At 44.5% G+C, this 14,904-nt stretch overlaps 1 protein-coding gene across 2 annotated transcripts in view; it reads right to left on the bottom strand.

Annotated features, from left to right (window-relative positions):
- BSDC1 (BSD domain containing 1) overlaps positions 1–14,904 on the bottom strand; it is a 176,434-nt gene that overhangs the window by 68,750 nt on the left and 92,780 nt on the right. For both annotated transcript variants that reach the window (XM_085648396.1, XM_085648395.1), the window contains exon 9: positions 2,776–3,279. In XM_085648396.1, coding sequence (XP_085504522.1) covers positions 2,776–3,279 — 504 coding nt within the window. The remainder of the gene's footprint in view (positions 1–2,775; positions 3,280–14,904) is intronic.

Here is a 14,904-nt window from a genome sequence, read left to right as displayed (position 1 = left end):
AGCACGAAACAGCGCAAACTGAATCAGTCTCTCAGTCTCAGACTCCACCCCTATCGCCCATGGGACCGACAGAAGCAAGTACAAGGCCAAGCCCAGACACCTAAGGCAAGCGATACTTAAGGGCCACACCAGTTAATCCCATACACTACATTGAGATGGTCTACCACAGCCACCCCACATGCAGGACACCGCACCGTAAAATGAAAATACAACCAGCCACACAATTTTTTCACCGATATACATTCCAGCAGCTCCCCAACATCTTCCCCAGTTCATCCCCAAAGTTAGTAGTTCTACTTCTTCATCGGCAGTTCCGAAACCGATGAATTTCAAAAGGGAACGCATTCATCAAATATCATATGTGATAGCACAAAAATGTAAATGTGGGGATAAAACATCAATCCACGATCATGGGAAACTCACCCAGCCAGGTTCTAGCAAAAGTACTAACACAGAAACAGAACAAGGCAAGAGGGCAGCACCAAGAATATTCTACTGTGCAATGTTTAATGTGTTTGATATGCAGTAACGTTGTAAATTCTATTATCTACAGTTATTTTTCAACTTCCTGCAGACCCATGTCGATATATTATAACTGTATTATATCAACTTGTAGCATGACATGCTAAATCTCAATAAACACATTTAAACAAAAAAGAAATCAGGAAGCTTGTGTTTACCAGGTTGATTGGTATGAATATGAACTGTTTCCGGGTTAATATAAAGTTTCTTCTGTTTGGGATCCATTTTAGGTGGAACAATGTCTAAATTTGGATCCAAAGGGACATCTTTTGGTTTCGATGCAGTTTTTTTGGGTGCCAATTTGGTCTGGCCTTTGGATGCGGAAGACTTCGGCTCTGAAGGCGTTTTATTTTTCGGCATGGAGGATTTCGGCCAGAGCCGGATTTCGCTTGGAACTGGAGGGCTTTGGTTCCGAACAGGAATTATGTGGACTCAGAGCCGAGCCGGAATGTTGGAAACGTCGTCTCGGTGCGGACCTTCGCCAGAAGGCCGAGGTGGTGCCGAAGCCTTAGGTGTTTTGTTAGTTAAGGGGGCAAGGGGTCTTATATACTCATGTCACCTTGTCCCTGCGGAAGTTCTTTGGCGTCGAGGTCTATCTGGAGCTGCGACAAGGAGAAGGCCTCTTCCTCCTCTGCCACCGATACTCCAACATCTATTTGACCTGACTCTTCAGGGAAGTTATCCGGCGTGTCTTCAATGCTTTGACGCTGCATCACCCGACGTCAAGCCAGACGACTGCGAAGGGTTTCCTTCGACTGAAACGATCTGCTAGAGTCGCAATCTTCTTCTTTGTACTCCAGAGACAAGCACAAGTTACACACCTGGTGTGAATCAGTGCGCGGATACTTTGTGTGGCACGGAGAACAGAATTTTAACAGTGTCCGTTCCATCGACGGAGAGCTGGACTGACGCGGTTAGGCCCGAAGGCCGTCCACAAAGCTTTCCGGTCGAAAAGTAGATTTTGTTGACTGGAGCAAAACGCGTACGAAACGATAGAGGGTAGAGAGTATTGCACACCAAGGGGACCCAAAGAACAGTTTCGAACCGTAGGCGGAACAAAACAATCTAACAAGGAAGTCGATGCCCCTATGCGCACTATCACTGAAAGGAGGAGTCACCTTACTTCGTGACTAGGAAAGGCTTTTTCGAAGAAAAACAACTTGCAAACAACCAGACCCAACACTAGATGGTACGATTATGCAAAGCACGTGTATCTACAGCACACATGCCCCGAACATGCACATATTTTTGTCCCTTAATATCGCAAAATCAACTAAACAAATTTACACCAATTCACAAAAAGCACGCTTTCTGCATCAAGATGTAGCCCCCTGCCAAATTTGGGGTAATTCCATGCAACAGTTTTTTTGCAGTAGCGTTGTTCAAAAAAGTCTAAATACTGCATGGCAAGAAAAGTCAGATCATTCACATTTTAAACCTATCAATACTCAAAATAACAATGGGTTCAGCACAAGCAATGCTAATTGTGTTCAAACCATTAGCTCCTCAATTCCATTCAAAGTTAGTCCAACCTGTAAAAATAAAAATTGGTTGTCTGCATCAATAGACGTGGTTAGAACATCCCTTTCCCCTCAGACAGAGTGCATTATACTTCACTTGCTGGTAGAGCGGTGTTTGTTTTGTACCCATTGTTTCTCTCCTGTACTGTAGACTGAACATAGGGTGACATACTATACCTGTTCTTTCCTAGACTAAGGCACAAAGCCCCTTTACTGTACTTACTGTAAAATACATGACTTTCCTCCCTACTTGCTTACCTGTAACTGAGCTGTAATGGTCTGTGCTTTGCTTCATACTCTCTTCTGTATATGTGCAAGGGGGTGTGCCTTGGTTCATGCTCTTGTACCTATGTTTTTATGGGCTGCACTTTGAATCATTATCTATCATATATGTATGCCACTTGATATGCTCTGAGTCAAGCATTCTCTCCTGTGCCATGTTGGGCTGTGCTTTGGTTCATCCTCTCTCCTGTACTGTAATCGTACGTCTGTGTGCCTCAGGTTGTGTTCAGTCATGTGCCTGTGCCATCAAGGGTTGTGCTTTGCTTCATCCTCTCTCCTGAACAGTAATCTTACATCTGTGTGGGCCTTAGGTCACATTTTATCATGTACCTGGGTCTGTGCTTTGGTTCATACTCTCTTCTTTACCTGTGCTGTTGTGGACTAAGTTTATAAACCCCAAGGTTTGCTGCAGTAATCCACCTTCCCCTCAACAAGCCATAGGTACACCAACCTTTCTTGCCGTTGTTGGATGGAGTGGATTTGCCACTGTCAGAGTTCAGCTCAAAGACACGCAAATCACCCTCTTTTGTTGTTGCTTTTGCAATGCCAGTTTTGGCTTCAGGTTGCTCTCGAGCACTGAGCTGTCCCGCTGTCTGTGGTGGCTCTGACGTAGGCAGTCCTGGCTCCAACCCTTTGGAAGCAGTGTCTTCTGAACCAACCCCATGCAGTTGCTGCGACTGGTCGGCTTTTGGTACGGGCCAAGTGCCAGTCTGTGCTGGCACAGCTGAATGTGCCGGGTTGGCAATCTGAGTGACTGGTGAGATGGTGCTCTCTGTGCTCTCGGATGGGCTGGTGATGCTGGCCGTGGGGTCTGCGTGTTGCAATTTGTGTTCCTCCAGTACAGCAGTGGAATGTGCAGGTAGATGAGAAGCCTCTGCAGCTGGAGCAAATGATTCATCTTTCCCAGGACATGTTAAATCCAGATGAGATGGGTGTGCAATACCCACAAAGTCCTCTGAAGAGAAAAGAGAAAGGGGAAAACTTCAAAATTCCATCAGGACAGAGAATTAAAGCAACAGGTACTAAAAAGAAAAACCTCCACCCATTCCTTCTAGCGAGCCTCTTCCTCATACCATAGCCCCAGGAAAATTTCTTAAGGGTTACCCAGTGAGCAAATAGGAATGAAGCACCGGTAACATAAAACCGTTTAAAAGCCAGAAAATAACAATGTTGCCCTTTAGCGGTTGATCTTAAACTACATCAACAAGGGGGAATTTATTTTTAAAACAAGAAAAAGCAATCAATAGCAAAGCCAAAATGTCCTGCTTTAAATGTGTTAATGAATGCAACCACAAGCATACACAAATGGGAACAGATAATTGTGCCATGTCTCTGACAAACTGGGCTCTTTTTGTGGCTTCCATATCTCTGCCGGTTTGCATTCGCCAAAGATGTGATGCCAGACAGCACCGCAACACAGGGGGAATAATAACGAATGTCAGCGCAGTACAGGCAGGACCTATTGGCTCGCAAATGGATGTCTCCTGGTATGAAAACTAAAAGCTGGATTTCAGAACAGGTGCATATGGATGTGTTGTTGGCAAAATGATTAGATCGGCTGATGGGCAGTGTGGATATATGTGTTCTGAACAGCATGTTCAGCTTTGACATTTCGTAACACGTACAACAACCAGTGAGAAGAGGTAGAGGCAAAAATGTTAGTAGGCACTACAAGTGACCACAGTAAATGAGATTTTCAGCAGTCAGTAAGAATGGTGAGAGATTGTGTCAGTTGGAAGGTATCCGATGGGAGGTCAGTTCAGGGCAATTATGCGCTGGGGGCAGCTTGAAGGAAGCAAAGTAAGGCCCCATGTACAAACATACATTGGCACACAAAGGATGTGCAGTTTGTACATTGTAAAAATGCCCCTTTGCAGTTGCAAAGCCTGTTATTTTGTGAGATACAGGATTTGCAACAGAAAAATGACTGCACTTTAGACCGCTATATGCTACTGGTCAGGATGGAAAATTGTTAATAGGCAGCATGTTTTTTAGCTGATGAACTGAATTAAGGGGCAGGGGTTGTGACAGGTAAACGTGTGAAGGTATAAATTGTGGGTGCTGTGTTCTGATCAAGAGTATGCAAGTGTTTGACGGCAAGCAGTAAGGGCGATGCTGCTGGTGCCAATGCAAGCGTGTCTGCTGGCAAAAATCAGCGACTGTGCTGTGTCAGAATTACAAATGTTTAGCTGTATGGCCAGTGGTGTTGCCCTGACGTCAGTTAAGTAAGTTCCTGCCCCTTGATCCAGACATCTCCCAAGAGGCTCAAGCTATATGGGGATCAGGCAAGCGTACAGCCATCTGATGTACCAGAGCCACCTAGGGTTGAAAAGGGAGAGCGAAGGCAGAGGGAGAAGGGAACGAAAGAGAAAATGAGGAAAAGAATGAGAGTGAAAGCACAAAAAGAGCGATTGTAAGCGAGAGAAAAAAAGAACTTGAAAGTGTATTTTGACAACAAGTACCTTTTTAAACTGAAGAAAATGATACATCAAGAGTTTGGTATTGACCTCTTGTGACAATATCTGAGCAAATGGCTCATGGAACTGTTAGATCAGGGGTCTCCAACCTTTTCTGTAGTGAGAGCTACTTCTGCTCAAGGAAAGTCTTCTCGAGCTGCTAGCAAATTTTATAACTGTAAAATAGTGACAACACTATGACCACCCAAAGCAAGATTTTCAGTAGTTACCACTCAAGTATACCAAGTGCGGTTACCAGCAGAAAAGCTGGGAAAAAGTTTATCAATATTGAATGGCTCCCCTTGATTTATGAAGTAACATTCAAATATTGACATGCCCTGTGGCACAAAGGACATAAGCACAGCAGCACGTCTCCCCAGCTCAGCTTGAATTATCATTCACCAGTTTCTGAAAATGCACATATTTCTATCTAATACCACTTTCCACTGTGGGCAAACAAACTCAATTTTCCAGAAGAAAACCCATTATTGAAAATTAAAACTGCCTTTAAAATATCCGTTTCCAGTTAGGAAATGCACAGTCCCAAAACATCAGCTTGTCATTTTCATCATGTACTCCCATGTACAAATGTACAAATGCCTCATATGGACAGACTACTTTGAATTCCCATGTATTGCAGTCGTATGCCATGGATGCTACCATAGCGACCTGCGGGCGGAGAGCTCCGCTCCGCCCGCGGAGTATGCGGAGATTTGCCCCCGCCTCCACCCGTTTAGTAAGAATTAAATAAAAAGACATTAAAGTTAAAATTATAAAGACTTACCTTGACTGCGGCGTACCCGGGCTGCCGTCCTCCTCTTCCTCGCCGTTTCACGGTGATCTGCGTGTTCCTTGCGAGAAATGCGCATGTGCAGATCACCGCAAGACGGCGAGGAAGAGGAGGACGGCAGCCCGGGGACGCCGCAGTCAAGTTAAGTCTTTATAATTTTACCTTCAATGTCTTTTTATTTAATTCTTACTGGGGGGGTGGGGGCGGGCGGCAGAGCAGAGTTGGTTCCCAACTTCGTGGTCCTCCGCGTAGTCCCGCTCTGCCAGCTCCGCCCAGGGTTAACCATAGCACCACGGATGCCTGTATTATGCCAGTAATGCCCACCATTATACTAAGGCCACAGTTGTGCTAAGGCTGGAAACCATAAGGACCAGGGATGAGACCATATATCAGTCATGACCATTAATATGCCAGGAGTAGGTACATATAGGCCAGTCATATGCTTAGTATGTCAATGATGGCTGCCAGTACACCACAACTAGACCAAAAATACGAAAATAGTCCAGAATGACCATTATTATGCCATTGACACTAATATGCCAGGAATGGACACATTTATGCCAGAGATAACACTCTTATGATAGGGGCTAGCATATACATTTGGCGGTTCTTGGCACCAGGCATAGTTTCAGGAAGCAATAGTGTTTATTATGGACACACACAGAAATGTTGATGAATCTCTTAATTTTCTCTGGTCTGGATCGTACTCTGTTCTCCGCAGGTCTTGGGCTGATCATGCATCCAACTGATGCGTTTTCACTCTGACTTCTGCAGTCCCGCACTTTGGTGGGTCAGCACTGATTACTGTTCAGGCTACTGCTGCCATACTTCTTTGATGGTGCACTGTTCACACACATATTTTGACTGATAAAGGAGGGACTACACTAATTATATTGAGAGTGGATACAGACTGCCATGTAGCAGGCCATATAAGCACACACAGTGCGTGTTTGAGTGTTAATATGAGGTACTGCCATAAGTTTGGCTGGCTGTCACTCTAAGGGTCTTGAGATGAGAAGTGCTGCCTTCTTTAATAGACACCTACTCTTTGAATTTGATACAAGGCTTGACTTCACCTTAGAGAGCTACCTTGAAGGTACTGGTGAGCTAACAGTAGCTCTCGAGCTACTCGTTGGAGATCCGTGTTAGATACACTGTCATGGCTAAGACTGTTTTTCAGTTCAACCTATCTAACAGGCAAGATCAAGTTGTCTCAAACAGTTTGCAATGAGCCTGTTGCAGAGTCAAGAGTGGAACAGAGTAATATTAGGAATAGCATGTTCTTCCAGTGACTGGTCCCAAAACGACACTGTCACTGTTCAGGTTATAACTGGCGCATAGGAACCATCAACGTATAAATATACACTTTCCTCTATAACTTTTGACCCCGCTACAGACTCCATTCAAATTACTGTTTCAATGAGGAACGTACACCCACAGTCTTAATGGTTTTATCTTTTGTATTTTAATAATTCCAATGTTTTGAAACTAATTAAATGAAATGATACACTTGTGTTTTAAGTTATATTGATATCAGATAAGGTTTTATGAACGGTTATAATGTGTATGGCTTTTGTCACAATTTTTATTAATCGAAACAAAAACAAATTCAAAAATAATTTCAAAGACTTATTTTTATATTTACTAAAAATCCAAACTGAATGGTGAAGTCAGATTTTCATTAAATATATTGCAAATGTAGCCTGCAACTGTCCAGCTGTACTTTGCCTGAATGAGGCATGTAAACTGGTGCCCGAGCAGAGACAATGACCAGAGTGTGGGCAGGCGTTTTTTTCCCTTGCAGGAAGACCAGCTGGGTGGAACCAATTACTTCTTTTATCTCAAAGGGACCTGCCCTGTCACAGAAAATGTTAGATGTCACCTAGAGAGACACGGCCTTTGTCCTCCTTGTCAGGCCAGCATTTAACCCAGAGGGAGGAAAGTTGCCCCAGAACCTATTTTGAGTGACCACAGAGGAGGGGACTGCTCATTACCCTGACCATATCAATGGGTGGACAAACAGGCTCTGCTCAAGGCAAGAAGGTTTTTCTCCATCTTGAATTCTGAGAGTGCAGGACACTGGGATTATTTACAGTAAGGCAAAACAAAACTACTGAAAAAGGGGTTGGAGTTGCCACAAGCAACCTTTACCCCCATTGGTTAGGGAGTGCCAGGTGAAACTCCCCACCCACTAGCTGGTGCCAGGTATAAATGTGCCATCCCCAGGAACCGTCCTCCGAAAACTTACTGGACCTGCAGAAGAAAACTGGACATGCCATCTGTGACCTGATAGGAGCCCTGAAGGAATGGAGATGCTCCCTGTTGTACTCAGAACAGAGCACTCTAGGGATTAGCTGGCTGACCTCCTGTGTGGCAACAGGGACACAACAAGCTGCAAAAGGCATTACCCTTGGAGTACCCAGATGACAATTAGCAACTGGACCTGGATTGGACTTTGATGTTGCCCTTCGCTTGATACCCAAAGAGTCTCCAAATGCTCTCTCGTGAGGTTCTGAGGGCCTTGGGAGGGCACTCCTATGGTTGTTGGAGCACCAGAAGAAGGAAGTTGTAAACGCTTGAAAACCCTCTGCGCTCCAGAGCAGAATTTCTGCTTCGTCCCGCTCAAGGCTCCCAACACCTCAGAACAGCTAAGGCCCACTTTGTGTTGGGACTTTGAAAATCCTGTTCTACCACTTCCATAGACCAGCATTGGAGGTTTGTGCTTTTTGGTGCCATTTTCACTTAAATCTTGGGGATAAAATCATTTCTCTGGTACTCCTTGTTGGAGTTTTGTCATCTTTGACTTACTGTATTCATAAAATTGTTCTCTATAGGATCTACCAACATAGGAGCAGACTTCTATGTAAGGTCCAGTCTACACCACTTGTTGAACATTTTACTGAAATTTAGCACTCAGAGGATGACCTGACATGGCAAGTCATTACAGTGAACAGCCCACCAAGCAGAGGATGCAATATTGCTCAGCACCTAAATAAGGAAGAACTAAAATTGATTTTATGCTTTGACGTGACGAGCTCTCGATTAAACTGACTGGAAGACTGGACCTAAAATCAATTCTCTTGCATGCCAATGAACTGACATGCCCTTATATGACATGTCAGGATCCCACACTAGGGATCTATTCAAAATGATAACTTTGTACATCAAGATTTTGTAAACCAACTGGATTGGTTTGTAAATTGTAACGTTTTCAAAATCTCAACCTGCTTCTATCCCTCAGTTTTTCTCTATTTTAAGATGGCCACTATCTACCTTGTACATCACTTTTTCCTTCTTTTATGCTTAGGGATACTCAACTCTCCTGAGTATTCTTAAAGAGGGAACGTTTCTCCCTGCTCCTGTGCACATTGGCACGATTCCCCTAGTCATGCTGATGCGAGCTGCAACACTGCATCCCTGTTTTAGAGATAGTTTTCTTCTCCCACTCGAACAGAAGCTCACCACGTCTAAAATCAGACTATTTAAGTTAACCCATGGGTATGTAGTTTTACTCACTGGCAATTACCGCTGCTCCCAACTTGTTTATTTTTCCAGCAAACATTACTTTACTTCTTGCAGAGCACCCATTCTCAGGCCCCTACATTCGATACCTTGCTCACTATTTTAGAGCCCAAGGCCAAGTACAGCTTTGCCATTGCCTATTCATGGATCTTGGACTCATTATATACTAGCAACATATCCAGGCTTTTCTGCAACAGGTCTACACCACAGGTCCCATTGCCACTCCACAAAGTTTAAATTTCCACACACAGTGTGGCGAGTTCTTTTGTCAGTCATCATAAGGCCTGTTCAGTGTCTGCGAGATTGATTGATTCAGTTTACTATAATGTCATTGTAGGACGTTGGCTCTGCATATATGTTATGTTATGCCGTTTTATATTGCGCACAGCTGCCCCGGCAAAGGGGCGTTCCAGCACTGATATCAGAAAACTGCAGAGCTATAGACAACAAAAGCAGCCTACAATGGAGGGAAGAGGAGAGTTTTGATTTCCTTACGGAATGCCAAGTAATTTTTCAAGCTGCGAATGCCGATGGGGAGTGCGTTCCAAAGTTTGGCTGCCAATACACAGAAGGAACGTCCACCAGCACGAACCCTCCTCACCTGTGGAACAAAAGCCAGATGCTGCCCCATTGACCGGAGTTGACGGGAGGGGGTATAGAGTGTGAGCAGAATGCCTGAAGAGGAGAGATTTAAAATTTTGAAAGACATGCAAAGGACATTAAACTCTATACGTTTGGCCACAGGCAGCAAATGTAACCGACGGACTGCACTAGTGGTAGGGCATGTCCTGGGCAGACCCAATAAAGTTCTCGCCGCAGCGTTTTGGAGCCTTTGCAGTCGTACTATACCACAATAAGGTATAGTGTGCACAGAGTCCAGTGGATCCCCAGAGGTATAGTGGAGGTTAAAGTAGATACTACCTTACTCTCTCTTGTGGTAGTGTGGTTAAGCAGCCAGGCTTATCAGAGGGTAGTGTTAAACATTTGTTGTACACACTCTGCTATTTTTATTACAGGAACCAAGATTTACTCAGTAGCAGGTAAGTGATACTTTCAATACAATAATATTTTGCAAGATACAACGTATACTGGTTTTGTAGAAGCATATAAGTTACTTTGCAGTAGAAAAAAAGGGTTGAAAGCTCTTTAGAATACAAGAAATTACTTTAGATTACTTTCTAGTTACTTTTCTAGTTTGGGGTGAAAAAAACTACTTACAGTCTAGACATCACAGTACATCAGTAAGTAGGTTAACTTTTTGAAGACACCAAGTTACTTTTTTGCAGTACAAAACAGGTTCAACACAGAACATTTTTCAGAGAAAAACCCACCATACAATCCTATGAAGAAAAACGAAGTGTTAGATTTGCAGGTAAGTGAATGGTTTTGGTAACTGAGTTATGGGGGTAGAACCAAGGTTCAAATCAGCACCCTGGGTGCACCACCAGCAGCACTAGGGTGGCCGGGTGCAGGAGTGCCAATGCTAGTCTATGGAGACTAGTGGCACATCGGTTGGAGGCTGCTCACGGGGAGGTAAAGCGGCCTTGGAGGACAATCTTCAGGACTTAAGGTAAGAACAAAGGGGGGCCTAAGGCAGCACCATATCTACACCACCAGCGGCACTGGGGCGGCCGGGTCCAGGGTGCTCACACAGCGTTGGGCGGCCAATGTTTCCCACTAGAGATAGTCGGTTCCGGTTTCAGGCTACAGGCTCAGACCAGGAGGTCTCTTCGATGGAACTAACAGCCAGGGGAGGAAGTTGAGATGCCAGGCACTGTTGGATATGGTCATCAGGACACAGGGCAGAGGATGCAGGGGTATCTTTGGATGTCGGGTTTTTCCTTACAGGGAAGGTAGTGGTCGAGGGGGTCGTCCTGAATAGGCTGCAGGTGTCGACACTGGGCCTTGGAGGCGACACCCCTTGATGAATTGGAGGTCAGGACCACTGGGGAACCACTTCAGGACCGGTTGACCCTCTGGACACAGGTCTTGGACGACCGGTGCAGAGGTAAGTCCTGGAGCAGGGATTCTTAGCTCTACAGGGGCTTGATCTTCTTTTGTGGATAGAGCCGCTGTCCTCGGGAATGTCAAGTCTTTGTGGAAGTAGGGGACCAGTCCTCACCAAGTTTGGAGGGCGCTGATCCTTTTTGGAGCTGTTGTTTTCTGCGCAGAGGGATTCGGAGCAGCAAGCAGGCTGGTAGGGCTGGGACCAAGTCAGTTGGGCCTGAGGTCTTCACTGTAGCGTCATCTTCGGATTCCAGTCTTATTAGGTAGTCGATTCTGAATGCTGGGTTCAGGGCTGCCCCCTAAATACTATATTAAGGGGGCGTTTTAGGGCTCTTGAGGTAGTAGCCAATGGGCTACTGACCTTAGGGTGACTACACTCTTGGTGTGCTCACCCCAAGTGGGGGAGTGGGCACAAACCCCAACCCTGATTTTAGGGTGCTTACCATCTGCAAGATGAAGGGCACTGAAGAGTGGGCTTCACCCCACCTCCCCCACATGAGGGGTGGGGTTGGCAGAGGTGGGCACACCTTCTTGGCTGTTCTAATTTTTCCTGCCTTTCTTCCTGCCGAAAAGGGGGTGAGACAGGAAGGGGGCCTGCTCCTGGGAGAAGGAGAGGCTGGGGGTCGCGTTGCAAAGGTAGCAAGGCCTTTGAAGCTCGCCTGCCACAGATGGCTCTTCCTGACCTGGGTGACTGTGAGACTGACTAAGTGTTTTTAAACATACCCGTGGTACTCACTGAATAAAGGACTGTATTGAGTATACCACTAGGCACATTTTATATGTAATTCTGTCCCCCCCAAAAAACAGGACTTCGTGTAATTGTCCTGAATATAGATTTATAAGAACTCCCAGGGATAGACTAGCTTGCATCGGTTGAGTCTGCTGGGGTAGTACTATTCTTAGCCTGGTGTGAGAGGACATCAAATGAATAAGCATGCCTCAATAAGGTGAGAGTGAGAGGACCTTTCAAAAATCTTTTGATGACCCACTACTAGAACAAGTCAATAAATAAGTTTGGTTTGATTTCAATACCCTCAAGTATTTTTGTGTGCTATTTAATAATAAATCTGACACTGTAATCAGTGCAGGTTTATTATTCGGAGATGTTACCAAACATCTCAGAATTCAGTAAAGCCATTATGGTGCTAGGAAACTCTTTATGACCAGTTTCTTGACCATATAATCAGGATGGCATTACTGGGCACTTTTAATATCTAAGAATGGCCTTAGATATTATAGGGACCTGTCTGCTCAAGCAGAGAGGTCCTCACGATGTATAGTGTACCCTGCCCCAAGGGTGGCTTACCTAGGCCCCATGCAGTGCTAGGCAGGCATGGCACCATGAGTGAGGGAATAATAAATCTGACACTGGAATCAGTGCAGATTTATTATTCTGAGATGTTTGATACCAAACGTCCCATGATGGTGCTAGAAAACTCGTAATGACCAGTTTCTAGACCATATACTCAGGATAGCTTTACTGGGCACTTCTAATATCAAAAAATGGCCTTAGATATTATAGGACCTGTCTGTTCATGCACAGAAGTCCTTACATTACCCTGCCATAAGCCTGGCTTACCTAAGCCTCATGCTGTGCTGGGCAGGCATGGCACACAGGGATGTGTGAAATCTACACATGGAAGGGACTGTGTTGATTATAATTGGCATCCAACTAATGTATATTCGTTTATAAGAGCAATTGTATGTCACTACCATTGTTTATTTTTCTGCCGTTTTTTTAGATAAACATTAGTAGGATTGTTGTCTATGTCGTTTTTTTTTTTTAAAGCGAACTCTTGGGTTAACGTAGTTTGTCACGTGGTTGGATTAATTTAATGGCTTGCACCTGTGTTTTTTTTAAACGGTTTCACAACACAAGTTGGTTTTCATTTGGGTGAACCATTATGGCGCTGCAAGCATGTGTACCAGGCAGCCGATCGACTGAGAAATGGAAAATATTTTTCTGTACAGTTGAGGCAAAGTAAGTAGTGAACTAAGTTTAAGAGGAGTTTGGTATTTTTATTTGATTGGGTATGAGGCACAGTTTATGATGAGTGTGCATGGGGATAGCACATATGTATTCTGCGCAGTAACAGGGTTTAGGGTAACTGCAGTGGTTTTTGGGCTAAGTTTGCATGTAATTCACGGAGCATTTGAGGAAAGGGAGACACATGTTTGTATATTCATGTACTTTTTAATTTGAAAGTTTGTCTTGAATTCTGTCCCTTAAGATTTTGTACAATGCTAATGGGCCTCTTTTAAAATTTCAGTTATCCCTGAAGAAGGGCTTTTGAGCCCGAAATGCATTGGGTCAATATTTGCGCAATTAACCAGAATGTATTGTTGATGCCATGGTTCTGCATGATAAAGCCTGGATGGGCATGTATACAGCATTTGAAGCTTGGAATTAAGTCGCCTCCGTTTAAGATTTACAAAAGCATGAAGAACAATGAATAAAAATGATCTATATGAAGGAAAATTGTATTACACTTTTCATTCAACAAACTCACGCTGTGCAGCTTGTGACTGGAGCAAAGTATTGCCCAGTCTATTATGGAACTTTACAAAGGTGCTCACTGGGACAAGGCACACAACAAGTGTGCATGCACAATCTTCTTAGGACAACAATCATGATAAAAAAGTGACAAAATGGTGTGCATGGACTCATATTTCATGTTCAAGACACAGGGATGTGTGCCATGTCGACTCTTCACTTATAGCTGCACCACAACACGCAGGCTTCAATGGCAGTGGTGCATGTTTGTGGTGCAAGGTCCCCGAGGGTGGCATATTTATTACATGCTGCAGCCCTCAGGGGACTTTACCTGGGTAACAGGCCCTTGGTACCATACGTACCCCTTACAAGGGACCTACAGGCATTGTTCCCATGAGGCAGGCAATTTTCTCGTAGTTTTGTAAAAGTGTTCACGGCGCCCTCCGTAGTGTCCGGTTACGCAGCGTGAGGCGTGCCCCGTGAAGTTACGGTATTTCAACACACCCCCTGATCCTGCACGCTGCCTCCCACCCTGCTTAGGAAAGCTTGGGGCAACGACGGACAGGTGAGGGCTGCTAACCGAGTGTTGAATTCTCGTTGTTTTTCCTTGTTTTCTTTTCCTTTTCGTTTCTAGCAGATTTGGCTGATACGTATTCAGACGCCAGCCTCATTCGTTTGAATAGAGGCATCTGACAAGTGCAATTAGGCAGACTGGCAGTCATTCTTCTGTATTCGAGAACTGTGAGATGCAGGCAATGACAAGTTAGATATTCGTTCTCTTACCAGTCAGGGACATTCACAATGGCCAAATTATGCACTTTTGTAATTTTAATGGTATGGGGGATTTGTACTGAAGGGTTGAGCATACTATTAAAGCGCTAGGAGTTTTTTGCGTTTAATTCAACGCGAAAGAGCAATTGGGAGTGATTTTGGCTCTCTGTTGTCCCAAGAAAATAAAAAATAAATAAAAATGTGTTTGTCTTTTCACCCACGATTTAGAGCGGGGCCTCCTTAACCTGAGCCAGGTTCCAGGGTAGGTGAGGTGAAATCCCTGATCACGCTGGGTAAGCATTGCGTAGATTCCTTCACAGCAATTAACCAGGCATATTTAATAGATTTGCCTGCTTGCAGACGGCACATTTTTTCTGAATTGGTTTATTATGTGTGTTAATTGTCCTGTCTCCTCAGGTGATGCTAGCACCCTGTGATATAGAGGATTAGGACAACGTGAGGTTGTATTTATTACTACTTCTCTTGTTATGTTAAGTTTCACACTTTTTCACATGCACGATTTGAATTCCATCAACTGAA

This window comes from Triturus cristatus, chromosome 3_2, assembly GCF_964204655.1.
Source record: "Triturus cristatus chromosome 3_2, aTriCri1.1, whole genome shotgun sequence".
In the NCBI taxonomy this organism is placed as follows: domain Eukaryota; kingdom Metazoa; phylum Chordata; class Amphibia; order Caudata; family Salamandridae; genus Triturus; species Triturus cristatus.
Note: the sequence above shows the minus strand (reverse complement) of the source record. Positions and strands in the feature narration are given on the sequence as shown.